At 43.9% G+C, this 26,324-nt stretch overlaps 1 protein-coding gene across 1 annotated transcript in view; it reads right to left on the bottom strand.

The window, feature by feature from the left end:
• The window catches only part of CFAP45 (cilia and flagella associated protein 45), a 31,967-nt gene extending 6,217 nt beyond the window's left edge, over positions 1-25,750 (bottom strand). Inside the window, exons 1-9 of the mRNA XM_067472446.1 lie at positions 25,568-25,750; positions 19,662-19,793; positions 18,599-18,732; positions 16,192-16,336; positions 15,148-15,318; positions 10,707-10,885; positions 8,873-9,002; positions 6,153-6,299; positions 3,012-3,125 (exon numbers count right to left, since the gene is read on the bottom strand). Coding sequence (XP_067328547.1) covers positions 3,012-3,125; positions 6,153-6,299; positions 8,873-9,002; positions 10,707-10,885; positions 15,148-15,318; positions 16,192-16,336; positions 18,599-18,732; positions 19,662-19,793; positions 25,568-25,699 — 1,284 coding nt within the window. The 5' untranslated portion in view covers positions 25,700-25,750. The remainder of the gene's footprint in view (positions 1-3,011; positions 3,126-6,152; positions 6,300-8,872; positions 9,003-10,706; positions 10,886-15,147; positions 15,319-16,191; positions 16,337-18,598; positions 18,733-19,661; positions 19,794-25,567) is intronic.
• Positions 25,751-26,324: the final 574 nt, after the last annotated feature.

Below are 26,324 nucleotides of genomic sequence, written 5' to 3'. Positions count from 1 at the left end.
TCCTATTGATGCAGGCCAAAATCCCATTGGCTTTTTTTGCCGCCACATCACATTGTTGGCTCATGTTTAACTTGTTGTCCACGAGGACTCCAAGATCTTTTTCACACGTACTGCTCTCGAGCCAGGCATCGTCCCCCATTCTGTATCTTTGCATTTCATTTTTTCTGCCAAAGTGGAGCATCTTGCATTTGTCACTGTTGAACTTCATTTTGTTAGTTTTGGCTATTCATCTCTCTAATCTGTCAAGATCGTTTTGAATTCTGCTCCTGTCCTCTGGACTATTGGCTATCCCTCCCAATTTGGTGTCATCTGCAAACTTGATGATCATGCTTTCTAGCCCTCCTTCCAAGACATCTCCTTCCGCACAATCTACGTTGAGATATATAACACTATGTAACACTATGGTTTTTGTTCCTGGATTATAAATATCATTTCCTAACTGGTTCTAGCATATAAACATGTGGAAAGGTTTATAAAACTGCAAAAACTGTTTTTGTGGGACATCCTGCAGCACATTTTGCTCTTGTTTTTCAATCTCCAGAGGAGGACGACTAAAAGTCCAGAGGAGGGTCTGAAGAACAAGCCCTATGAGGAGCGGCTTAAGGAGCTGGGCATGTTTAGCCTGAAGAAGAGAAGGCTGAGAGGAGATATGATAGTAAAGGTAAAGGTAGTCCCCTGACAAGCCCTATGAGGAGCGGCTTAAGGAGCTGGGCATGTTTAGCCTGAAGAAGAGAAGGCTGAGAGGAGATATGATAGCCATGTATAAATATGTGAGAGGAAGCCACTAGGGCTGGGTAACCACGGAAAAATTTGTTTCTAAACTCGATTCGTTTCCAGGGGGCGCTAGCGTTTCCAAATTCTAAATACTTCCGAAATTTTGAGATTTCAAAATTTCGTTGTTTACGAAATTTCGTTAATTTCGAATCAATTCGTTAATGGCGGACGCGATTGCACAATATGCTAAAAAAACCTCCAAATGGGACAGGGGGAACTTCTGAAGCTTCCCTCTCCCTCTGTTGTTGACTGTTGGTGTGATAAAACAAACAACAACTATAAAACTTGCACCAGACATGCCAAAATAATTACAAAAAAATTACGAAAAAATTACGAAATAATTTCGAAATAATAACGAAACAATAACGAAATAAATTGAAAAAATTGTTTCAAATCTAATTTACTCCTCACACTATTCCTGCATGGCTCAATATCGGATCGTAAGCTAATTTAAATACGAATTAATAACGAATTACGAAATTAACGAACGAAACCGCCCAGCCCTAGAAGCCACAGGGAGGAGGGAGCAAGCTTGTTTTCTGCTGCCATGGAGACTAGGATGCAATGGAACAACGGCTTCAAACTACAAGAGAGGAGATTCCATCTGAACATGAACTTCCTGACTGTGAGAGCCGTTCAGCAGTGGAACTCTCTGCCCCGGAGTGTGGTGGAGGCTCCTTCTTTGGAAGCTTTTAAACAGAGGCTGGATGGCCATCTGTCAGGGGTGATTTGAATGCAATATTCCTGCTTTTTGGCAGGAGGTTGGACTGGATGGCCCATGAGGTCTCTTCCAACTCTTTGATTCTATGATTCTATGATTCTATGATCCTGCAGCACATTTTGTTCTTGTTTTTCAATCTCCAGAGGAGGACAACTAAAAGTCCAGAGGAGGGCGACTAAAATGATCAAGGGTCTGGAGAACAAGCCCTATGAGGAGTGGCTTAAGGAGCTGGGCATGTTTAGCCTGAAGAAGAGAAGGCTGAGAGGAGATATGATAGCCATGTATAAATATGTGAGAGGAAGCCACAGGGAGGAGGGAGCAAGCTTGTTTTCTGCTTCCTTGGAGACTAGGACACAATTGAGCAATGGCTTCAAACTACAAGAGAGGAGATTCCATCTGAACATGAACTTCCTGTGAGAGCCGTTCAGCAGTGGAACTCTCTGCCTCAGAGTGTGGTGGAGGCTCCTTCTTTGGAAGCTTTTAAACAGAGACTGGATGGCCATCTGCCAGGGGTGCTTTGAATGCTTCTTGGCAGAATGGGGTTGGACTGGATGGCCCATGAGGTCTCTTCCAACTCTATGATTCTATGAGAACCCCTGACCATAAGAGCTGTTCATCAGTGGAACTCTCTGCCTCTAAGTCTGGTGGAGGTTCCTTCTTTGGAAGCTTGGAGGCTTGATGACTATTTGTTGTGAGAGCTTTGATTGGGCTTTTCCTGCCTGGCAGAATGGGGTTAGACTGGATAACCCCTTGGGGTTCATTCAAACCCTATGAGTCTATTTAAAAAACACTCAATGAATGCTGGGCACATTCTAACCAGGGAAGTATGAGAAGTGTGCTCATTCCATGTAGTCTTGAACATTAATCAAGGAAGGAGCAACCTTGTGCCAGTTTCTACACTGCCATATAATCCAGTTCAAAGCAAATAAACTAGGATTATTATTCAGTTCTTGTGGGTTTTTTCGGGCTATATGGCCATGTTCTAGAGGCATTTCTCCTGACGTTTCGCCTGCATCTATGGCAAGCATCCTCAGAGACCTCACCTCTGAGGATGCTTGCCATAGATGCAGGCGAAACGTCAGGAGAAATGCCTCTAGAACATGGCCATATAGCCCGAAAAAACCCACAAGAACTGAGTGATTCCAGCCATGAAAGCCTTCGACAATAGGATTATTATTATTATTATTATTATTATTATTATTATTATTATTATTGAATCCTACAATTAGAAGAGACTACCCACTCCAACTCCATTCTGCCATGCCTGAAAAGCACAATCAAAACATCCCCAAAAGATGGCTGTCCAGCTTCGCCTAAACAGCCTCCAAAGGATCCTTCACCGGACTCCAAGAAAGTGAGTTCCACTGTTGAACAGCTGAGTTATTCCTAATATTCAGGTGACCTTGGTTTACCTGGAATTTGAATCTTAGTCTCCAGGGCAGCAGAAAACAAGCCTGCTCCCTCCATGACCCATATCCGCTTATGTGCTGGGGGACGTTCCCACGTTCTACGATACCTGCTCTGCTTGGTGGTCCTGGGCTTTCTCTTGCAAGGCCCGCAGGCGGGCCGTCTCCATCTCCTTCTCGCGGTGGATTCTCTTTTGCTCCTCCTCAAAGTCAGCCTCCCGTGCCTATGAAAGGACAAAGAACACCTGGGTCAGGAAAGTATGGGGTGGTTAACTTGGAAAAGTTACCTGGGAGATTATAGTTCCCAAAATCTCTCCATCACCATGATTCATCACAAAGATTCTAGACACTGTTCAGAAAGAGAAATTTCCCACTTGTCTAAGAATGTTGCTGGACATATACTAGTCCTCAGTTGGTAGTCAGTAGCTGCAGAAAGAGGCGCCCCTTAACTCTCTCACTGATGTCAAGCACCCCCCCCCCCCAAAATAAGGGATAGTGACTTATAGTTCTGCAAAGGACAAAGGTACCAGACTGCACAATAGGGGTTAAGTCTTGGTCAATTTGTCAAGGCCTTAACAAACAATGAGGACCCCATGAAACTTTGGGAATGGCTAGACCTTGGGGTCTCTGCCTCTCTCTCGAGAGCTGTAGTTTTCCAAGGACCATGGGACCGGCTTCCATCCCAGCGCTGCAGGGCTTTGTGTCTTGACCCAGTGGAACTCCATAGACTCCCTTTGTCTGGCTTTTTGAATTCTGCTACATTCCTGGACTTCACTCTCTTCAAGGACTCGCTCTCTACCCATGAACTTTCTTCAAGACAACTTATGAATTCATGCTGTGTCCTGATATCGTCTGCTTTTTATAATTGGTAATATTAATCTCTCTCTGGGGTCCCGGATGGGAAGATAGCTGCATGTGATTTCCCTGTGTATAATTTCTATATGTAAGGGAACCCCCTGGCCTTCAGAAACAAAAGACTGAAACCTCCCCCTCTGCTTTTGTTTACTTAGCATTAACCTCAGGCTGCCATCATTGTTCCTCTGTCTCACAGCCAGGAAGGATCAGGACACATGTTGACCCTTTGTCTCACAAGAGCACATGGCATTCCTTTGTTTAAGGACCCCTTTCCCAGATTCCTTTGTGTTCCCTCATCCCACCTCCATTTCTCCTGATTGGCTGTCGCCACCGGGTGGCAGAGGTCTCCCCATTGGTTCCTACGGACCACTGCAGCCCATCGCCCAATCATGGCAGGGAACAACAGGGAAGCCGGGGCGGGGGGTTTGAACTCTGCAAATTTGAATTTACTATACATATGACTGCATTGGTGTGATCTCCTCATGCTTAGCTTGGCGAATGATTGCAGCTTTGCATCCGGTTTCAGCTGAATCGCATTAAACTTTGATGGCCTTTCTTCAACAAGTGAGACTTTTCATTGGGAAATCAGGGAAAAATATGGGATGCTTCTCTGTCTCGCCAGGGAAAAAAAGAACTCTTTGAGGAGTCTAATTGGTCTCTGCCTCCTGGCAAAGACCCCTAAATTTTAGCTCTATAACATCACCACCAGAGAGTAAAATAAAGGAGGAAGCTCTTCCGACTTCACTGTGCTTTTCAAGTCTCACCACTTCATCGCATTGAAGCAGGGAAGCGTTTGGTAGAGTAGGTTTATCACTGAGCTCAGTCATACTCCGCTTTGAAATGAAATGGATGATTTCCCTACCTTCATCACACTGATACATCACACAAATGATCAGCCACTACCAGAAGGGACAGAGAGTTTCATCTATGCTGACGACTGTGCCATCACCACTCAAGCAAGGAACTTTGAAATGGTTGAACAGAAGCTCTCCAAAGTCTATATGCTCTTAATAATAATAAAAAAACCTTATTTATACCCCACCACCATCTCCCCAAGGGACTCGGAGCGGATTACATGAGGCCAAGCCCAACAACACATCAATAAGAACAAAAAGCAATAAACAAAAACAACAAACACAATAAAATTAATATAAATGCCAGTTTTTTATTACTGGCAGGCTACTTCAACCAGAGAAGTCAGCCATAGCAGAGCACCTGAGGAACCAACCTGGACACAGCATATTATTTGAATGCAATATTCCTGCTTCTTGGCAGAATGGGGTTGGACTGGATGGGCCGTGAGGTCTCTTCCAACTCTTTGATTCTATGATTCGATGATTCCAACACAGAAATGCTGGACCACTCTCACAACCCCCGTGTCAGACTACACAGAGACTACACAGAGAAGCCATTGAAATCTACAAGCATGTGGACAACTTCAACAGAAAGGAGGAAATCTTGAAAATGAACAAAATCTGGCAAAAAAACCTAAAATTACAACAGTAAAACAACAGAGAGGAAACAATCAGGACATCTAATCACCTCTGAACAAAAGATTGCCCCAGGCACTGCCAGGACACCAAATGCTAATCAAGGTGATCAGTTGAAACATTCACACCTAGCTCCAGCAGACAAGAGTCCTTTGTCCCACCCTGGTCATTCCACAGATATATAAACCCATTTTCCTAGTTCCAACAGACCTCACTATGAGCTTGCCATAGATCAGGGGTCCTCAAACTTTTTAAACAGAGGGCCAGGTCACAGTCCCTCAAACTGTTGGAGGGCCAGATTATAATTTGAAAAAACATGAATGAATTCCTATGCACACTGCACATATCTTATTTGTAGTGCAAAAAGCAATACAGTAATTAAAATAAAGAACAATTAAAATGAAGAACAATTTCAACAAATATAAATTAGTATTGGCTGATGCGATAGGAATTGTTGTTGTGTGCTTTCAAGTCATTTCAGACTTAGGCTGATCCTGAGCGAGGGCCGGGTAAATGACCTTGGAGGGCTGTATTCGGCCCGCGGGCTGTAGTTTGAGGACCCCTGCCATAGATGCAAGTGAAATGTGAGGAGAGAATGCCTCTAGACCATGGTCATATAGCCCGAAAAAACCTACAACAACCCACATAAAGAATGCTCTGAACCCAACCTAATGTGATGAACATGGTGGGTTAGTACATTGAAAGTGTTTGACTCAGTGGTATTTAATCAATGTAATGAAGTCCTCAGTGATGCTCAGGTCAAAGCACTGTTTTCAAAAGCTACCACTTCATTCAACTTTCCTCTGGAACATCAAGAAAAAGCATCCCCTAAGCATCAGAATTAACAATAACGATGAGCCAAAATGAAGGCATGCCACAGCCCTTCTTGAGCCATCTGCTCCATACCAACTTCTGCCTCTGGTACTCCAGCACCCGCATGTCAGCCATCCGCTCTTGGGCCAGCGTCTCCTCTTTGCGCTTCTGGTTCTCGTCATTGATTTGCCTGATCTCGGCCTGGATCCTCAGCTGCTCCAGCCTCCGGCGCTCCATTTCCTAGAAAGATGGACCCCAAAGACAGCTAAGCAACACTATTCACAGTTTCTGCACAATCCCCATGCAATGCCTTGAAACCATAAGGTTTGTAACATAAGGGAAATTACAATCCACATATATAGAGACTGCAGTGATGCAAAGATTCCAGAAACTAAGAAACAATGGAAAAGAAAATGTTTGGGAAAATGGGGAAAAATGAAATTAGCTCTCTTTGCAGATGAGAAACTACTTTATCGATATGCTATAACCCACCTTTAGCCACGAGGAGAGGCAGGTAATGAAGTCAAACATGACCCCCCCCCCCCCCATAAGAGATAGTAACTTATAGTTTTGCTAAGGACAAGGACATCAGGCTGGATAATAGGGGTCAAGTCTTGGTCAATTTGCAAAGACATTAACAACAACAACAACAACAGGGACCCTTCCCATGTCAGATAGTGTGTACATTTAATCAAGATTTTATGCCCTATGTTTCATATATAGCAGAAGGTAACACATTTATTACTGAGAAACCATCTCCCTTTACACTCTCTTGAAATTCTATGGGACTTCTTTCCCTTCTGAAGGACTCTTAGAAACTTTTTGTAAACTTTACCTTTTCAAGCCCCCTATGAATGACCCTTGCCTGACCCTTCTGCCCTGTTCCCTTTTATAAGAAATGTATTAAAAAATATAAGAAGCCACTCTCAGTGACCCTGGGAAGGAGGAAATCTCCTGTTTGAAAAGAACCTTGTCAAAGGACATATTTGCATGGACAATACAATGGGCTTTGACCCTGGGGCTTGGAGTTTGACTCCCCAGAGGAAGATGCCCACTTGGCATAAATGATTGTATCTCAACAAGACAAAGGGCCTTCAGAAAGCCACACTTTGTCCTGATCTGTTTACTCATTCAAACTTCCCTCGACCAAAACTTCAACCAAGATTGCCCCATTGTCTCCATATCACGGCTCAAGGAAAATCCGGATCCTGGCAGGCTTGCCAGACATCAACATTGATTGTCACCCTTCAATACAATAAACTGGCTGGCTTAAAGGCCCCTGAGGACTCGCTGGCCATTTGGACACCACATATTTCCATAATCCACTCAAGATTTCATTGTTTCCCTCTCGCCCCGCCTCCCTCTCTCCTGATTGGCCAGGGGGACGAGGCGGCAGAAGCTCACCCATTGGCTGAGGTGCTCAGGAGGCGGCCAAGCCTCCTTCCAGCTGTAGAGCACCAGCCAATCATCGCTGAGCCGGCAGAGGGGCGGGGAGCGGGAAATTCTAAACTGACAGTTCTGTTTTATGTATAAAAAGGCTTTATTTTGTATTCACTGTATGCTTGCCTGATGAAATATCACGGCTTTGCATCCCTTCCAGCTGGATCGCAATAAAATATCTCGGTGGTTTCTGCTTCAACTTGGTGAGATTTATTTTGCAATATTGGCTTCTCTTTTCTCACCAGGCAACCCACAATGGCTTGGGCCTAATCCACAGCCATTCTAAATTGCTCGACAACAGTAAGACATATAATAGTTAAAGTAAAGGTTTCCCCTGACATTAAGACTAGTCATGTCCAACTCTGGGAGGTAGTGCTTATCTCTATTTCTAAGCCAAAGAGCCGGCATTATCCATAGACATCCCCAAGGTCATATGGCCGGCATGACGGCATGGAGTGTTGTTACTTTCCTGCTGAAGCGGTACCTATTGAGCTATTCACATTTGCATGTTTTTGAACTCTAGGTTGGCAGAAGCTGGGGCTAACAGCAGAAGCTCACCCTCGCTCCCCGGATTCAAACCACTGACCTTTTGGTCAGCAAGTTCAGCAGCTCAGCAGTTTAACCCACTGCACCACCTGGGGCTCCAATACAATTGGATTGAATTGTTGCCGACTGTAAACTGCCTCGAGTTGCCTTCGGGCTGAGAAAGGCAGTATACAAATATGGTAAATAAATAAATAATCGTATTATCATTATTAATGGGTTACTATTAATATAATAATATATTGTTGCTAATACTAACCACTAGATGGCGCTGAGAGAGAAAAAGACAGCATGCTGAATAAACAGCAAATGAATGAATTACCAGGAAAGTCCATTCATAGTTCAAATCAATTAATGCAACATATAATCATTGTTGTTGTTGTTGTTGTTGTTGTTGTCGTCGTCATCATCATCATCCCACTTTTTCTATCCACACTCAATTATGAGGTGTGTGTGTATATATATATATATATATATATATATATACCACAGTAGGGTTTTTTTTAATGTCACGAAAGACTTGAGAAACTGCAAGTCACTTCTGGTGTGAGAGAATTGGCCATCTACAAGGACATTGCCCAGGGAATGCCCAGATGTTTGATGTTTACCATCCTTGTGGGAGGCTTCTTTCATGTCTCCACATAGGGAGCTGGAGCTGACAGAAGGAGCTCAACCCACTCTCCCCAAATTCAAACTGCTGACCAGCAGTCCTGCTCGCACAAGGATTTAACCCATTGCACCACCAGAGGCTCTTATAACCAGAGTAATGCACAGTAAGGACAAAATGGGAGCTCTTCCACTCACCCAGAGCCATGCCATTCCTTACTTACTCTTTCATCTTCAAACTGCAGTCGTTCCAGGTAGTCCAGCATCTCTTGGGCTTCTTGATCCCGTTGCTCGGACCTTATGGCATGCAATTCCTTGTTCTTCTCTATTTGCTCCATCATGTGGCGCCTGCCCCTGGAAACCAGGCAACGGAAAGAGTCTCTTTGTTGCAAATTAAAAGCCTCACTAGTCAGTTTTGGTAGCTAGAACCCTAGGGAGCAATGACCCCTGGCTTTGGAAGCTAGAACCTTAGGAAGCAATGAGCCCTGGTGTTGGAAGCTAGAACCTAGAAAGCAATGAGTCCTGGCTTCGGAAGCTGGAACCTTAGGAAGCAATGACCCCTGGCTTCAGAAGCTAGAATCTTAGGAGGCAGTGAGTGTTGGAAGCTAGGACCCTAAGAGGCAATCAACCCTGGTGCTGGAAGTTAGAACTCTAGGAGGCAATGAGCCCTGGCTTTGAAAGCTAGGACCCTAGCAGGCAATGAGCCCTGGTGTTGGAAGCTAGGACCCTACGAGGCAATGAACCCTGGTGTCAGAAGCTAGAACCTAGGAAGCGATGAGTCCTGGCTTCAGAAACTTGAACTCTAGGAAGCAATGAGCCCTGGCATCAGAAGCTAGAACCTAGGAAACAATTAGACCTGGCACCGGAAATTAGAACCCTAGAAAGCAATGAGCCCTGGTGTTGAAAGCTTTAGGAAACAATGACCCCTGGTGCTGGAAGCTAGAACCCTAGGAAGCAATGAGACCTATGTACTGTTGAAGGCTTTCATGGCTGGAATCACTAGGTTCTTGTAGGTTTCTTCGGGCTATAGGGCCATGTTGTAGAGGCATTTCTCCTGACATTTCACCTGCATCTATGGCAAGCATCCTCAGAGGTAGTGAGGTCTGTTGGAAATAGGAAAATGGGTTTATATATCTGTGGAATGACTGGGGTGGGGCAGAGCTCTCTGCTGAAGCTAGGTGTGAATGTTTCAGCTGACCACCTTCATTAGCATTTGAAGGCCTGCCTGAGCTTGGGAAAATGTTCTGTTGAGAGGTGTTAAGATGTGCCTGGTTGTTTCCTCTCTGCTGTTTTGTTGTTGTGATTTTAGAGTTTTTTAATACTGGTAGCCAGATTTTGTTCATTTTCATGGTCTCCTTTCTGTTGAAATTGTCCACATGCTTGTGGATTTCAATGGCTTCTCTGTGTAGTCTGACATGGTGGTTGTTGGTGTGGTCCAGCATTTCTGTGTTCTCAAATAATATGCTGTGTCCAGGCTGGTTCATCAGGTGCTCTGCTATGGCTGACTTCTCTGGTTGAAGTAGTCTGCAGTGCCTTTCATGTTCCTTGAATCGTGTTTGGGGGCTGCGTTTGGTGGTCCCTATGTAGACTTGTCCACAGCATTCACACTTAGCTTCAGCAGAGAGCTCTCTGCCCCACCCCAGTCATTCCACAGATATATAAACCCGTTTTCCTATTTCCAACAGACCCCACTACCTCTGAGGATGCTTGCCATAGATGCAGGCGAAACGTCAGGAGAAATGCCTCTAGAACATGGCCCTATAGCCTGAAAAAACCTACAAGAACCTAATGAGACCTATCTTCGGAAGCTAGAACCCTAGGAGGCAATGAGCCCTGGTGTTGGAAGCTAGGACCCTAGGAGGCAATGAGCCCTGGTGTTGGAAGCTAGGACCCTAGGAGGCAATGAACCCTGGCTTCAGAAACTAGAACCTAGGAAGCAATGAGCCATGGCATCAGAAACAGAACCCTAGGAAGCAATGAGCCCTGGCTTTGGAAGCTAGAACCTTAGGAAACAATGAGCCCTGGTTTCAGAAGCTAGAACCCTGCTTGCAAACTCACCTGTACAATTCCTCCTTCCTCTTTCGCTCCAACTCATCTTGCATATTGTTGGCCTTCTGCCGCTCCACCTCCATCATCCTCGCCAGCCGCATCTGCTCTTCGATCATCTCTTTCTCGATCTGCTTCTTCTCAAGGATCTGAGCATCGCGAATGGCATGGCATTTCGCCTCCAGGACGACCTGCAAAGAGCAGGGGAAGAAATCCTAATCAGTGTGTGAAGCAGTTGCGTGACTCCATCTGAAAAACCTAGCTCTACACTTTAATTTAAAATTATTTTTAATTTATTATTTACATAATGTCTTGCTCATAGATATAAACTGCTACTGGGGGCGTACGGCTAAAACAAGTCTGGCTAGTTTAGCTATGTATGTACGAGGGATGTTCATTAAAGATTTCCCCTGACCCACTTCTATTTATCACAGGATGCTGAAACTGCCCATGTGTAATGATATCAGTCTCTATAGGTTACACGCCAATTGACAACTCAGAACTGAGAACGGTCTTGATGTTACAGGTGCTGAAGTGGAGTGAGGTTTGAGAATGCACCGAGTTGAAGACAGAGCAGTCCTCCAGTTCCTTTCCTTGAAAGGCCGCACACCAAAGGAGACATTCAATGAGATGAAAGAGGTTTCTGGTGGTGATACTCCATCACATGATGGAGTCAAGAACTGGCACCGTCCATTCAAATGTGGTCAGATTTCGGTGGAAACAGCTCGCATTCCATTGCAACCCCACTCTGCTATTGATGAATACACCATCCAGCAAGTGGAGGTCGCCGATTTGGAAAATTGCCGCATAACCATTCGCCACCTACCCCAAGATGTCAAGATGACTGTGGGGTCTGTGAAAAAAAATCACCCAAGACCATCTTCCCATACATAAAGTATCCGCTCACTGGGTCCCCCAGCTATGTCATGAATGACTTTTCAATAACTTTGAAGCTTGGGTTCTTTTTATTGCAATTTCCAGTGTGAGAAGGCATATCAGTTTACAGAAAAACATTTAGACAAAGAATGACACTGGACATACAGACATACAGATTCTATGCAACTACATTGGATTTACAATTATATTGGTTAACAAACAAACAAAGGGGAATTACATTTTCACTCAACATTCACACACATGTACACACATTCATCCACATGCATCCAAAATATTACCATATCTTTTTCTCCCTCCTTGGAGAAGCACCTGTTAGGCCAGACCCTGCTTTCCTGCAGCCATAGTTCCATAAATTCCATAACTTCAAAACGCTGAGATACCAAAACTCCCAGCAATATGTCCTTAAACACACTTTAATAATAATTTAAGATTGTCTGCACATTTCTTCCCTCTCCAAAATTTCTATCCCAGTTACATGTCACCTTGTTCATGCCCAGCATTATTTTTAAATTTTTAATTATTACATTTGGCCCAGCCATAGGTTTTTTAATGCATCATGTTATTGTTATTGCTTATTGCTTATTTTGCTTATGAGTTTATGTATTGTTTTTGTATTGTTGTTGTTATTGCTTATTGTTGTATTGTAAGCCACACCAAGTCCCTTGGGGAGATGGTAGCAGGGTACAAATAAAGATTATTATTATTATTATTATTATTATTATTATTATTGTTATTATTATTATTATTCTTTCCCCAAGCACAATGCCAAGGGCCAGATCTCTGTTTTCCATAAAGCAGAACCTGACTCCCTGCACAAAATCTAATACTCCAAAAGCACACTTCTTTCCCTTGAGAAAGAAGCCCCAAAGTGATCAAACTGCTCCCAGGCAAATCTGCCACTCTCTGAATACACCATCTCTCGCCTTCCCATGGAGCAGAGCATGGCGGGTGAACAGCGTCTCTGTGTTCTGGTACAGCCGCACCAGGAGCTCCAGCTTATCTTGCTATTTGTTGATTACTGCATGTATTTTAAAGTTCTATGCCTTTGCAGTTAGATGGCTTTCCTTAATTTGCATTTATTGGATCTATGACCTGTCAATTATCATTAGGTTCCCTGGTCCCGCCCCCTTTTTGGGTTTTGGAGAGAATAGGAGCCATTTTGTGTCAGTCCACACAGAGAAGTCTTTCATACAGGACATAAAACCAGGAGCTCCTGTAGAAAGCTTCGTCTTTTACAGCTTGGCCGGGGAGATACAGCCTCATAGCTTGGCCAGAGAGATACAGTCTCAGCACAGCTCTTTTGCTGAGGATTTTACAGCCTTACAGCTCCTTTGCTGAGGGAATCCAGTCCCACAGCACTTCAGCCAGCCATCACTGAAACCTGAACACCTTCTTTTCCCCTGGAAGTCTACAAAGGACCCTGTTTGGTAAGGGCCACTCGCAGCAGCCAGAAGCAGTTGGTACCGGGTGTAGGGGCTCCACGCCAACAGAGGCAAAGACACACTGCCCAGATAAGAGGTTAAGGATTTCCCCATTAGTCAAAATACAGTTATGAAGATAGTGCCTGTCCCCTCTGGACAAGATTGAGAAAGCCAATAGACTATTAAAAAAGCCTTGAAGTACCTGTTTGATTTCAATAATAAAGAACTTTGTTGAACCTTTAAGCAATCTAAAGACTCTGTTTAAAGAAATCAAAGGCCTTTAATCGTGGCAGCCCCGGCGTCCCGTTGGGCACACAGAATTTATGTCCTGTCTGCAGTCTTTGTACAGGCCCAGCATGCGACAGCACACTCTGTCTGTCACAATTTGAGCAATATTCTGTTGATGTTGTACATTACATTAATGATAGATGTCTTCCATCCTGGATCCATCTCAGTGTTGATCTTGTTGATTGGTGTTAACAAGCACAAGGCTTGTGTTGACTTCCTTCTTAACATAAGGAAGGTTGCAAATATTTTCTTTATCACTGTCCCGTTCTTATCAGGGTTTCTCATTAGCAAGTCCAGCAAGCAGGTATTAGTCATTGCAGGCCTTAATATTATACTGGTGTTTCCAAAATACATCCATCCATCCTTCCATTCATTCCCACACATCATATTAAATTCACATTTATCAAATTTGCACATTGAATTTCTTATTACAGCTCCTCACACCTTTCCGAAAGCAGGAACGATTCGAATGCTTGACAATAATGTGCCATGGAAACCAGGAGGACTTTTTCAACAGACTCATCACACAGGATGAAATCTGGGTCCATCACTCTGATCCCGAGACTAAAGTCCAGTCGATGCAATGGAAGCATCCTGACTCACCACCTCCAAAGAAGGCACATGCCCAACTCTCGGCAGGCAAGGTCATGCTCACAGGATTTTGGGACCAGCACAGAATGGGATGGATGGATTTCCTAGCAAAGGGGACCATGATCACTGGGGTAGACTAGGTCTCACTCCTGTGGAAATTGCAGGAAGCCATCAAAACCAAGAGACAATGTGGCATCCTCCCCAAAGGTGTCCGCCTTCTGCAAGACAACGTACCTGTTCACAACTTGGCTGTTGCCCTAATGGAAGAAGCACGGTCCTCTGGCTTGGAAATTCTACCGCATCCACCTTTTTCACCTGACCTCGCACCATCGGACTTCCACCTCTTTCCAACAAGGAAATTACTTGTGAAGGGCAAGCATTTCTCAGATGATGAGCATCTAATTTCTGAAGTCACAACATGGCTTGTGGAGCAACCTGTCGACTTCTCCAAGCAAGGTGTTGACAGTTGCCTCAAAAGATGGGAGAAGTGTGTGTCCTGAGGTGGCACCGGTGGGGAGAAGAAGGACTCAGAACCAGGCCAAGTTTCATTGCTCTCCGTCCACAGGAAGTGGGTCAGGGGAAACCTTTAATGAATGCCCTTAATATGTATGTATGTGTGTTTCTGTGTGTTAAAGCAGATATGTTTGTTTATCTGTGCCACAAAGGCTGTTGCTAGGTGCACTAGCCTTCTATGATGTCACTGGCAAAGAAAGGTGACATAAGGAAGGAAGGAAGGAAGGAAGGAAGGAAGGAAGGAAGGAAGGAAGGAAAGAAGGAAAGAAGGAAGGAAGGAAGGAAGGAAGGAAGGAAGGAAGGAAGGAAAGAAGGAAAGAAGGAAAGAAGGAAAGAAGGAAAGAAGGAAAGCAGGAAAGAAGGAAAGAAGGAAAGAAGGAAAGAAGGAAACTTGGAGACTAGGACACGAAACAATGGCTTCAAACTACAAGAGAGGAGATTCCATCTGAACATGAGGAAGAACTTCCTGACTGTGAGAGTCGTTCAGCAGTGGAACTCTCTGCCCTGGAGTGTGGTGGAGGCTCCTTCTTTGGAAGCTTTTAAGCAGAGGCTGGATGGCCATCTGTCAGGGGTGATTTGAATGCAATATTCCTGCTTCTTGGCAGGGGGTTGGACTGGATGGCCCATGAGGTCTCTTCCAACTCTTTGATTCTATGATTCGAAGGAAGGAAGGAAGGAAGGAAGGAAGGAAGGAAGGAAGGAAGGGAAGGAAGGAAAGGAAGGGATCGCAACATCACTAATACCTCACTGAGCGCCTTGATCTCTTCTTCTTGCTCCATGCGCAGGTTGGCAGCTCGCTCTAGCAGGTACTGAGCTCGTTCCTTGGCCTCCTCTTCCAGGTCATTCAGCTTTTCATTCTTCTTCCGCAGGATCTCCTTCAACTGCATGGATTTCTTTCGCTCATTCACAGCGGCCTGAGAACGAGATAGAACCACAGAGAGACCCAAGTCAGATGCATGATTCTAGTTCCGAACTGTTGGAATAGTCTTCTCAAAACTGTAGAACTGTCCCGATTGGAACCACAACATTTTAATGTCAGTCCTTGATGCTCTTTACTTACTGTCCAGATTTAGAGGGTTTTTTTAATACTGGTAACCAGATTTTGTCCATTTTCATGGTTTCCTACTTTTTGTTGCCATTGTCCACATGTTTGTGGATTTCTATGGCTTCTCTGTGTCTACCACTATTAAAAAGGCTCTAAAATCAGGATAGTAAATAAAGAGCAACTCTCAAGAGGAATTCCAGACAGGAAACAATCAGGGCCAGCTAGCACCTCCCAACAAAGGATTTCCCCAGGCAGGAAGCAGCCAGGTTTTGAACCTGCAAGGCTATTCAATGCTAACCAAGCTGGCCAGTGGCAACATTCACATTTGCATCCAACAGACAAGAGTTCTTTCTCCAACCCTGGACATACAAACCCCACTTGCCTAGTTTTCAACTGACCTCACAACCTCTGGGAATGCCTGCCATAGATGTGGGCGAAATGTCAGGAAAGAATGCTTCTGGAAAGTGGCCATACAGACCAGAAAACTCACAGCAACCCAATAATAAAACAGTGAATGAAGACATAGATGAAATCAAATATTGGTAACGCATAGGCTATTGTGGAAAATCACACAGAATAGAGGTAAGTTTTAAACTGCAAGCCTGTGGCTTGTGGATGAAAGATGGAATATTTATAAGAAATATTCATGCAAAAAAATGAAATATGGGGATCTTAATGCAATAAAAAGGGAATGCACTGCAATGTCTGCCTTGAGAAAAAGAGAGAGAGAGAGCACACATACAATGATGGCTTCCCGCTCGGCCTTGAGGGCCACTTCTTGAGCAGTCCGTTCCTCTTTTGTCAAGACGCGGGATGCATCCTTGATGCGCTCAAAGTCCTTGGGGCTGATGATTAAGGACTCCCCCGAAGGATCCACGGTGGGCACACTGCATGCAAGGGACAGAAAAGAGAAATGTTTTGACAAATCACAATCTGAATATATTGTTGTTTCGGCTAGCATATTATTGTTGTTGTTGTTGCTATTATTAATTGATGATGATAATAATTATATATATATATACACTAGCTGTCCCCTGCCATGCGTTGCTGTGGCCCAGTCTGATGATCTGGAAAATAAAGTAATAAGAAGTGTTGGTTTCTAATATATGTAAAGCATTAAGTAGTTCTGCCTTTTCCCTATCCCCTGACAGCATTGCCCCATCTTCTTGTTGAAAAGGCCCTATTGTCGCCTTGTTCTTCCTTTTTCTACTGACATAAGAAAAGAAGCCCTTTTTAATTGTTTTTAATGTCTCTGGCAAGCCTGAGCTCATTTTGTGCTTTAGCCTTGCGGACCTTTTCCCTACAGATGTTGGCTATTCGTTTGAATTCTTCTTTGGTGATTTTTCCCTTTTTCCACTTCTTGTGCCTGTCTCTTGTGTGTCTTATTATTATTATTATTATTAACTTTATTTGTACCCCGCTAGCATCTCCCGAAGGACTCGATGCGGCTTACACAGGCCGAAGCCTCAGAAACACAATACAGTAAAAACATAACGCAACAATAGTAAACAAAGCAAATCAAATAGTCAAGCAAAATAACAAACAACAGTAACAATACATCAAGACACTTTAAAACTAGGCCGGCCAGCGCAATGGGGTACAGGGTTAAAAGTGCTGGAGTGGCAGGAGGAACATGGGATTAGAAATAGTGCGGTGTGCAGTAATATTAATTGTACTAAAGTGCTTCTAGGACTTGGGATGGGGGATTCCTAATCTGAGAAGGCACATCGGAACAGCCAAGTTTTTAGGTTCTTTCTGAAAGCTGCTAGAGTAGGGGCCTGTCGAAGATCTTTTGGAAGGGCATTCCAAAGTCTTAGCACAGTTAGAAGTTCTTTAGACATCCATTCTGGCTTCTTTGCACTTGTCCTATTTTTTCTCTTTGTTAGCACGGTTTGCAATTGCGCCTTGAGTATTTCATTCTTGAGAACTTCCCATCCATCCGTAACTCCCTTGTCTTTTAGTATCTGTGTCCATGGAATGCTGCTCAGTGTTTCCTTCATTTTTCGGAAATCAGCTCTCCTAAAGTCCAAAAGGCGGGTTTATTTAAGCCATGCTTTTTGCAGTCAGGTAGCTTCCCCAAATTGTAGTTATAGGGCCAGCAAACTGGCAATCATTGCTAGAGTCTTTAGACCCGCCCTTTTTCCCAGGGTTTTGGAGGCAAAGGAGGACTTTTGTTCAGTCTCACTGTTTGAAGCCTAACAGCAGGACATGTGGGATTCTCTTTCCCACCTGCACAAAAGCTTCACTTCTCACAGCTCTGCTGGGGGAGTAAAAGGATAGCTCCACAGCTTTGCTGGGGGAATACAGCCAGCCTTTGCTGGGGCAACAGGACAGTTCCTACAGCCTTTGTGGAGTAAAACTAAAGGACACCTTTCGGCTTGGCAGATCTACAGCAACCATTGTCAGGTAAGGGACCACTCGGGCTATCCATAAAGTAGCTTGGAGCTGGGAGTAGGGGGCCTCACGCCAGCAAGGTAAAGAAAGATTGCCCAGGGAGGGGTCAGAAAATTTCCCTAAGGAAGAAAGGAACAGTTTACCACCAGTTGCCTGCCCTTGATAGCAGATTGAGGAAGCTACCTGTTTTCCAAGGTTATAAAGCATTTAATTAATTTTTTTGAATATTTAAGCCCAAATAAAGAACTTTGTTGAACTTATTTTGAGCCTCAATAGAACTCTGTGTTGGGAAATCTAAGGGGCCCTTCAGCTGAGGCACCCCGGCATCCCGTTGGGCATACAGAAGGCACACTATGGTATTACATTATAATAGTATAAATATATGTATATATATTATATTATATTAGCTGCATTTCTATACCGCTTTTCTCACCCCTGAGGGCACTCAAAGCGGTTTACAACATAATAAATGGCAAATTCAATGCCTCACATATGTATAAAAATATCACATATCTAAATCAATAACATATAATTGTAGATTAAAACAATTAAAACTATAACAACAGCAAACATAGATATAAGCATGAAACATATTATTGCTGCAATTAACAATGTAGACCCCTTCTCTCTCCCTCTTAGCAAGTAAGACCCACATTTCTTTTTTTCAGAAATTGGGGAGAGGAAGAGGAGTAAGGGATGTATGAAGATATGAAGGATAACAAGTAGGAGAGCAGACATAAAAAGGGCTCACTCACACAAGGTCTCGGATGAGGTCTCTGCCAATGATGCGGATGGTCTTGGGTTTGTGGCCCCATCCGAGGGACTTCCCTGCCTTCTCCACTTCCCGGAGGACCACAATGGGGCTCCCTGAGCGGGAGAGCTGCACCTCCTGCAAGAACGAAACGTATCATTGGGTCACTCACAACATCTCCATTGGCTGGAAAGACTTCCCACTCTTTATTCTGGAAGTTCCAGAGCAGAATTCAAAACGAAATTAACAGGTTAGAGAGATGATGGGCCAAAACTAACAAAATGAAGTTCAATGGGGACAAATGCAAGATACTCCACTTAGGCAGAAAAAGGAAATGCAAAGGGACAGAATGGGAGACGATGCCTGGCTCACAGCAGGACATGTGGAAAAGGTCTTGGAGACCTCGTGGGGAGGAAGGTGAACATGAGCCAACAATGCGATGTGGCGGCGTAAAAAACCAATGGGATTTTGGCCTGTATCAATAGGGGTCTAGTGTCTAGATCCAGGGAAGACATGCTCCCCCTCTAATATGCCTTGGTCAGATCACACCTGGAATCACACTGTGTCCAATTCTGGGCTCCGCAAATAAAGGGAGATGTTGACTCTAAGCTGGAATGTGTCCAGAGGAGGGTGACGGATCAAGGGTCTGGAGAACAAGGGTCTTGAAGAGTTGGGCATGTTTAGCCTGCAGAAGAGAAGCCTGAGAGGAGACATGATGAGAGCCATGGAAAATATGTGAGGGGAAGCCATAGGAAGGAGGGAGCAAGCTTGCTTTCTGCTGCCTTGGAGACTAGGACGCAATGGAACAATGGCTTCAAACTACGGGAAAGGAGATTCCACCTGAACCTTACGAAGAACTTCCTAACTGTAAGGAGAGTTGTTTAGCAGTGGAACTCTCTGCGCTGGAGTATGGTGGAGGCTCCTTCTTTGGAGACTTTTAAGCAGAGGCCAGATAGGGGTGCTATGAATGTGATTTTCCTGCTTTTTGGCAGAAAGGGATTGGATTGGATGACCCACAAGGTCTCTTCCAACTCTAGGATGCTATGATTCTATGATCCTATTCACACCTTGTGGATCCCAAAGAGGCTCTCGTCCACTTCGGAGCTGGCGTGTTTGGTCCTATAGCGGATGTGGGAATGGGACCGGGATCGGGCCGAGGAGGCGTTGGAGGAGCCCCCAACGGAGCAGACACTTCCTGGCTGCAAAAGAGACAAGAACAGACACTCAAAAGGAGAGGCTAAAGCAGAGCTTTCCACCCTTTCCAAACACACATCCTTTCAAGACATGGTCGTTCTGTTTTCCTGCCAAACTGGAGATTAAACCAGAACTTTATAAGAAAAAAGACAGGAAAAAATGTCCAGACCTGCTTATTCAGTAAAGATTATATGACACTTCTTATAATATATATACTAGCCATCCCCTGCCACACGTTGTTGTGGCCCAGTCTGTGTATATGTGTTTTGTGTGTGTATACAGGTTGAGTTAGTCATGTGTGCCAAGTTTGGGGGAGTGTGTCAGAAGGGTCACCAAAGACCACCAGAAAACACAGTATTTTCTGTTGGTCATGAGGGATGTTTGGCCCAATTCCATCGTTGTTGGGGTTCAGAATGCTCCTTGATTGTAGGTGAACTATAAATCCCAGTAACTACAACTCCCAAATATCAAAGTCTATTTCCCCCAAACTCCATCTGTGTTTATATTTGGGCATAGTGAGTATTCGTGTCAAGTTTGGTCCAGATCCATCATTGTTTGAGTCCACAGTGCTCTCTGGACGTAGGTGAACTACAACTCCAAAACTAAAGGTCAATGCTCACCAAACCCTTCCAGTATTTTCTGTTGGTCATGGGAGTTCTGAGTGCTAAATTTGGTTCAATTCCATTGTTGTTGGAGTTCAAAATGCTCTTTGATTGTAGGTGAACTATAAATCCCAGCAACTACAACTCCCAAATGACAAAAATCATAATTTTTTGAGTGATGGTCACTCCTTGTGTTGTGAGACGTTTAGTTGCCAAATTTGGTGTGATTCCGTTCATTGGTTCTTTTGTTTTTAAGGTACTCATTACGCATAGAGCATTTATATATACATAGATAGTGAGAGATATATTAAGTTTTATATATGTTCTGTCGCCGCTGGACCTGAAATGAAGTGCCTTTAAGAGAGGATGTATGGCTTGGATCCAGCGGGAAGCCCGAAAAGAAGCCTTTAGAGAAATCTCCCTTATTAAACAGTCTTTATGAGTCTTGAACTTAAATATAACAGTCTTTTATTGATGAACAAACAGGAATTGTAAAGTTTTCTTAGCAGTCTCTTGGCTCTTGCAATCTTATTCACAGGGAACAGGCACTATCTTCAAAAACCTTGTTCAAAGGAAAATTCCCCTTTCTAGCTCCTCCCAGGCTGCTGTGAACCTAAACCTGACTGATTTGAATCCACTACCGGCTGAACGGCGTCTCAGAACCTAGCATACGTACCAACAGGCCTGTAGTCACTTAGCTGCTTTGATCGTTAGAGCTGTTATTCCCTCCGGAATTCCTCAGGGCTGTAAGGCTGTTTCCCCGGAACCTTTGGGAATCTTTAGAGCAGTGTTTCTCAACCTGGGGGTCGGGACCCCTGTGGGGGTCGTGAAGGGGTGTCAGAGGGGTCACCAAAGACCATCAGAAAACATAGTATTTTCTGTTGGTCATGGGGGTTCTGTGTGGAAAGTTTGGTCCAATTCTATCGGTGGGGTTCAGAATGCTATTTCATTGCGGGTGAACTCTAAATCCCAACAACTACAACTCCCAAATGGCAAGTTCTATATTCTCCAAACTCTCCCAGTGTTCACATTTGGGCATATTGAGTATTTGTGCCAAGTTTGATCCAGATCCATCATTTCTCGTGCCCACAGTGTTCTCTGGATGTAGGTGAACAACAACTCCAAAAACTCAAGGTCAATGTCAACCAGACCTTCCCCGTATTTTCTCTTGGTCATGGGAGTTCTGTGTGTCAAGTTTGATTCAATTTCATCATTGGTGAATTCAGAATACTCTTTGATTGTAGGTGAACTATAAATCCCAGCACCTACAACCCCCAAATGACAAAATCAATCCCTGTCCAGCCCCACCAGTATTCAAATTTGAGTGTATTGGGTATTGGTGCCAAATATGGTCCAGTTAATGAAAATACATCTTGCATATCAGATATTTACATTATGATTCATAACAATAGCAAAATTATAGTTGTGAAGTAGCAACAAATGTAATTTTTTGGTTGGGGGTCACCACGACATGAGGAACTGTATTAAGGGGTCGCGGCATTAGGAAGGTTGAGAAACACTGCTTTAGAGGCTCTCAAGACTGTTCTCCCCCGGAAAGTCTTAAGGGACGAAGCCTTTGCACAGGAGGACGTCTGTATACATCCTCTGCATTGACTTCCTTTGCTGAAACTAACTGAAAAATAGCCCCTTCCCTCCAAAAAACCAAGAGAGGGGCGGGACCAGGGATCCTAACTATAATAGACAGGTGGCTTGCCCTATGATTGCAAACTATAACAGGAAGCCACCCTGCTGCAAAATCCCAGCAATTTAGGACTATGAACAAACACTCAGTGCAAAACACAAAATTGGAGCCCCTGGAACAGCCGTTCCAGAACAATATAATCTTTTATTCAGAAGAACCACATAGCTTTGCAATCCAGATGAACCCAGGATTAGTTCTTTTCCTGGTGCATTAAAAATACACAGCTCTGAATATAGGATGCTGTTAAGAATTTGGATTGTGACCCAGGTATGGTCACCTTAAGGACTGCAACTGTCTGCATCCATGGCCATGCTCTGTATCTATGGCAACCTTCCAGCCCTCTTCTCATCACTTCCTTTGAGGAGGCTTCTCTACTTGCACACTGCCCTCTTGTGGCTGTGTCTGAGTACTGCATACATATACCTCCAATTGATCATTTGGGATGCCCCCAAAAGGGGTGGGTCAATTGGAAGTGGGTCTTTTAAGTTGGATATTGAGTGGTTGAGGTTGTTCATTCGTTCAGTCGCTTCTGACTCCTCATGACCTCATGGACCAGTCCACGCCAGAGCTCCCTGTTGGCCGTCACCACCCCCAGCTCCTTCAAGGTCAATCCAGTCACTTCAAGGATGCCATCCATCTATCTTGCCCTTGGTCGACTCCTCTTCCTTTTTCCTTCTATTTTCCCCAGCATAATTGTCTTCTCTAAGCTTTCCTTTCTTCTCATGATGTGGCCAAAGGACTCCATCTTGGCCTCTAATATCCTTCCCTCCAATGAGTGATATATGTACCATTTTTGGCGGAGCTTTGGCATAGAGTGCTACCAGTATGCAGATGATACCCAGCTACTCTTGCGTCTTGAACCTGGGACAACCGTGATTCCTGAGAACTTTAAGCTGTGTTTGGAAGCAGTGACGAGTTGGCTACGAGCAAGCAGACTAAAAGTAAATCCTGCAAAAACTGAGATACTCTGGCCCGGCCAGCCACCAGAATTAACCCAGTCTCTGCCTGATTTCGATGGGGAAGCTCTGGTTCCGTCTGCCACTGTTAAAAGCCTTGGGGTTGTGTTGGATTCATCTCTGACGATGGAGGCCCAGATCACTGCCATAAGCAAGCAGGCCTTTTTTCATCTTCGCCAGGCAAGGAAATTGGCATCCTACCTTTCGGTAGAAGCATTGGCAACGGTCATCCACGCAACAGTCACCACTAGGTTGGACTATTGCAATGCCTTATATGCTGGCCTTCCGAAGTCAACGACCCAGAAGATTCAGATGGTCCAAAATGCGGTAGCCAGGCTGCTAGTGGGATCATCTATAAGACTCCATATTACACCGATTCTGCAACAACTGCATTGGCTACCAATAGAAGATGGGATCTCTTATAAGATTCTGATCCTGACATTTAGAGCTCAAAATGGCCAAGGACCTTTATATCTTAGGGACCGCCTCATTCCTTTTCCCCATCAGTGGTCACCTCGATCCACCCAGGAAAATCTCCTATACATACCGGGCCCTAGGGAGGCACATTTGGAAGCTACAAGGCGTAGAGCTTTTTCGATCTATGCTCCAATTCTGTGGAACTCATTGCCTCCATATATTAGAGCAATGTCGGAGTTGCAACCTTTTGCAAAAGCGCTCAAGACTTGGCTGTTTGGTAACCGGATCAAATTTTGCCATAGTCACTGTTGAATGTTTTTATGTTGAATGTTTTATATTGGATGTTTTTATATTGAATGTTTTATATTGTGTATAAACTGTTTTAAATTGTAAGTCGCTCGGAGCACTTTGGTGGAAAGCGACTAATTAAGAAATAAAGTGATGATGATGATGATGGTCCTGATTCGTCAAGCCATGGAGGAGGCCTTTGCAGAACATACACACATATGCACATTTATGCCTATCGATTAGGAATAGCAAACAGCAAATGGCAGCATAATAATAATAATAATAATAATAATAATAATAATGTACTTTATTTACAATGTCTTTCAAGGCTGCCATATGAAACACCACATTGATGGAAAAAATTCAACATGGGAAGTTTCTAAATTCCTATGTAAATAAACAAGGGGCAAAGGAAGTATTTGGTACATTTGTAAAAAGATACAATATAACAAGAAATTAAGGGAGATGGAAAAGAGGGAAGAAAAGCAAGAAAGGCGTATGAGGAAAATGAAGAAAGAAAGAAAGAAAGAAAGAAAAGAAAAGAAAGGAATGGAGAAAGAAGCATAGGGAAGAAAGAAAAAAGAGGGAAGGAAGGGAAAGGAAAGGAAAGGAAAGGAGAGAAGAAGGAAGGAGGGAAAAGAAAGGAAGAAAAGAGGAAGGAAGGAAGAAAAAGAAAAGGAATGGACGGAACGAAGGAAAGAGAAGAAGGAAAAAAGGGAGGGAGGGAGGGGAGAAAGGAAGAAAAATGAAGAAAGGAAGGAAGAAAAGAAAGGAAGGATAGAAGGAAAAGGAAGGAGAGAGAAAGGAAGGAAGGAGGAAAAAGAAAAGCAGGAAAGGACGGAAGGAAGGAAAGAGAAGAAGGAAAAAAGGGAGGGAGGGGAGAAAGGAAGAAAAATGAAGAAAGGAAGAAAAGAAAGGAAGGATAGAAGGAAAAGGAAGGGGAGAGAAAGGAAGGAAGGAAGAAAAAGAAAAGAAGGAAAGAAAAAGAAGTAGGGACAAATGAAAGAAGGAAAGAGAAGAAAGGAGGAAAGGAAAGGAAAGAAGGAAGAGAAAGAAAGAGAGAAAGAAAGAAAGAAAGAAAGGAGGAAAAGGAAGGAAGGAAAGAGAAAAAAGGAAGGAAGGAAGAAAAAGAAACAGAAAGAAAGAGGAAGGAAAGAACAAAAGAGAAAGGAAGGAAAGAGCAGAAGAAAGGAAGGAAGGAGAAAAGGAAGAAAAGAAGGAAGGGGAGGAAGGAGGAAAAGGAAGGAGGAAAGAAAGAAAGAAAGAAAGAAAGAAAGGGAAGAGAAATTAAAGGAGAGGAAGGAAGGAGGAAAAATAAATGAAGAAGGAAAGAGACAGGAAACGAAAGAATGGAAGGAAGGAAGGAAGGAAGGAAAGAAAAGAAAGAAAGAAAGAAAGAGGAAGGAAAGAATGGAAGGAAGGAAGGAGAAAGAAGAAAGGAAAGAGGAAAAGGAAGGAGGGAGGGAGGGAAAAGGAAGTAAAGAGAAAAGAAGGGAAGGAAGGAGGAAAAAGGAAGAAGAAAAGGAAGAGGAAGGGAGAGGGGGAAAAGAAAGGAAGGAAAGAGGAAAAGGAAGGAAGGCAGAAAAGGAAGAAAGAAAAAGAAAGGATAGAAAGAGGAAGGAAGGAAAAAGGAAGGAATGATAGAAGAAAAAGAAAAGGAGGGAGGAAGGAAGGAAGGAAGGAAGGAAGGAAAGAGGAAGGAAGGAAGAAAAACTCTAATAAAGGGCTACTTCATATTTATAGAAATGTAATTTCTAGTATTTTTAAGGACTTCCAAGGCAAAAACCCAAGTAATTTCTTTTTACCAGACTCACCATTTTTACTGCTGCTGATGCCTGCAGGAAGCCCCGCCCACTGTTTACCCGTCGCCGTGGCAACCATGACCAAGCCCCGCCCCCGACGTAGACGTCAGCAACTGGGCAGCTGAAAGCAGGAAGTGACGTCATGTTGTTCTTCCCCAGGGCTGGGCCTGCCTCAGATCCATGGGATGGAAGACCCTTCAGCCTGCAGGTCTTCCCAAAGGATCTGGCTCTCTGCATTGATTGCAGTTTCAATTGACAAGAATGTCAACTTAATATCAAGCAAGTGTACTAATGTAGTACTAGTGTACTAGTGTACTAATAATAGCATGCAAATTTACAAATATAAACATAAAATTCTCTTACGTTCATTGTTGAAAATGGTTGTGCAAATTGCTAGATTTTTATAGACTAATTGTATAATTGTATGGATCATAATAAATTGTGGCAAGTTCTTGGTGGGATGGGTATCCCAAGCCACCTTGTCTCTCTTTTCAGAGGAATCTGTACAAGGACCAAGTAGCAACAGTCAGAACTGACCACAGAACAGGAGACTGGTTCGAGATTGGGAAAGGCGTACGGCAAGGCTGCATACTCTCACCCAACCTTTTTAACTTGTATGCAGAACACATCATGCGAGGATGTGCGGGGCTTGAGGAATGCAAAGCTGGGGTGGAAATGGCTGGAAGAAACATGAACAACCTCAGATATGCAGATGACACCACTCTGATGGCCGAAAGCGAGGAGGAGCTGAGAAGCCTTCTAACCAAGG

This window comes from Anolis sagrei, chromosome 12, assembly GCF_037176765.1.
Source record: "Anolis sagrei isolate rAnoSag1 chromosome 12, rAnoSag1.mat, whole genome shotgun sequence".
Taxonomy (NCBI): Eukaryota; Metazoa; Chordata; class Lepidosauria; order Squamata; family Dactyloidae; genus Anolis; species Anolis sagrei.
This window is presented reverse-complemented; position numbering and strand designations above follow the sequence as displayed.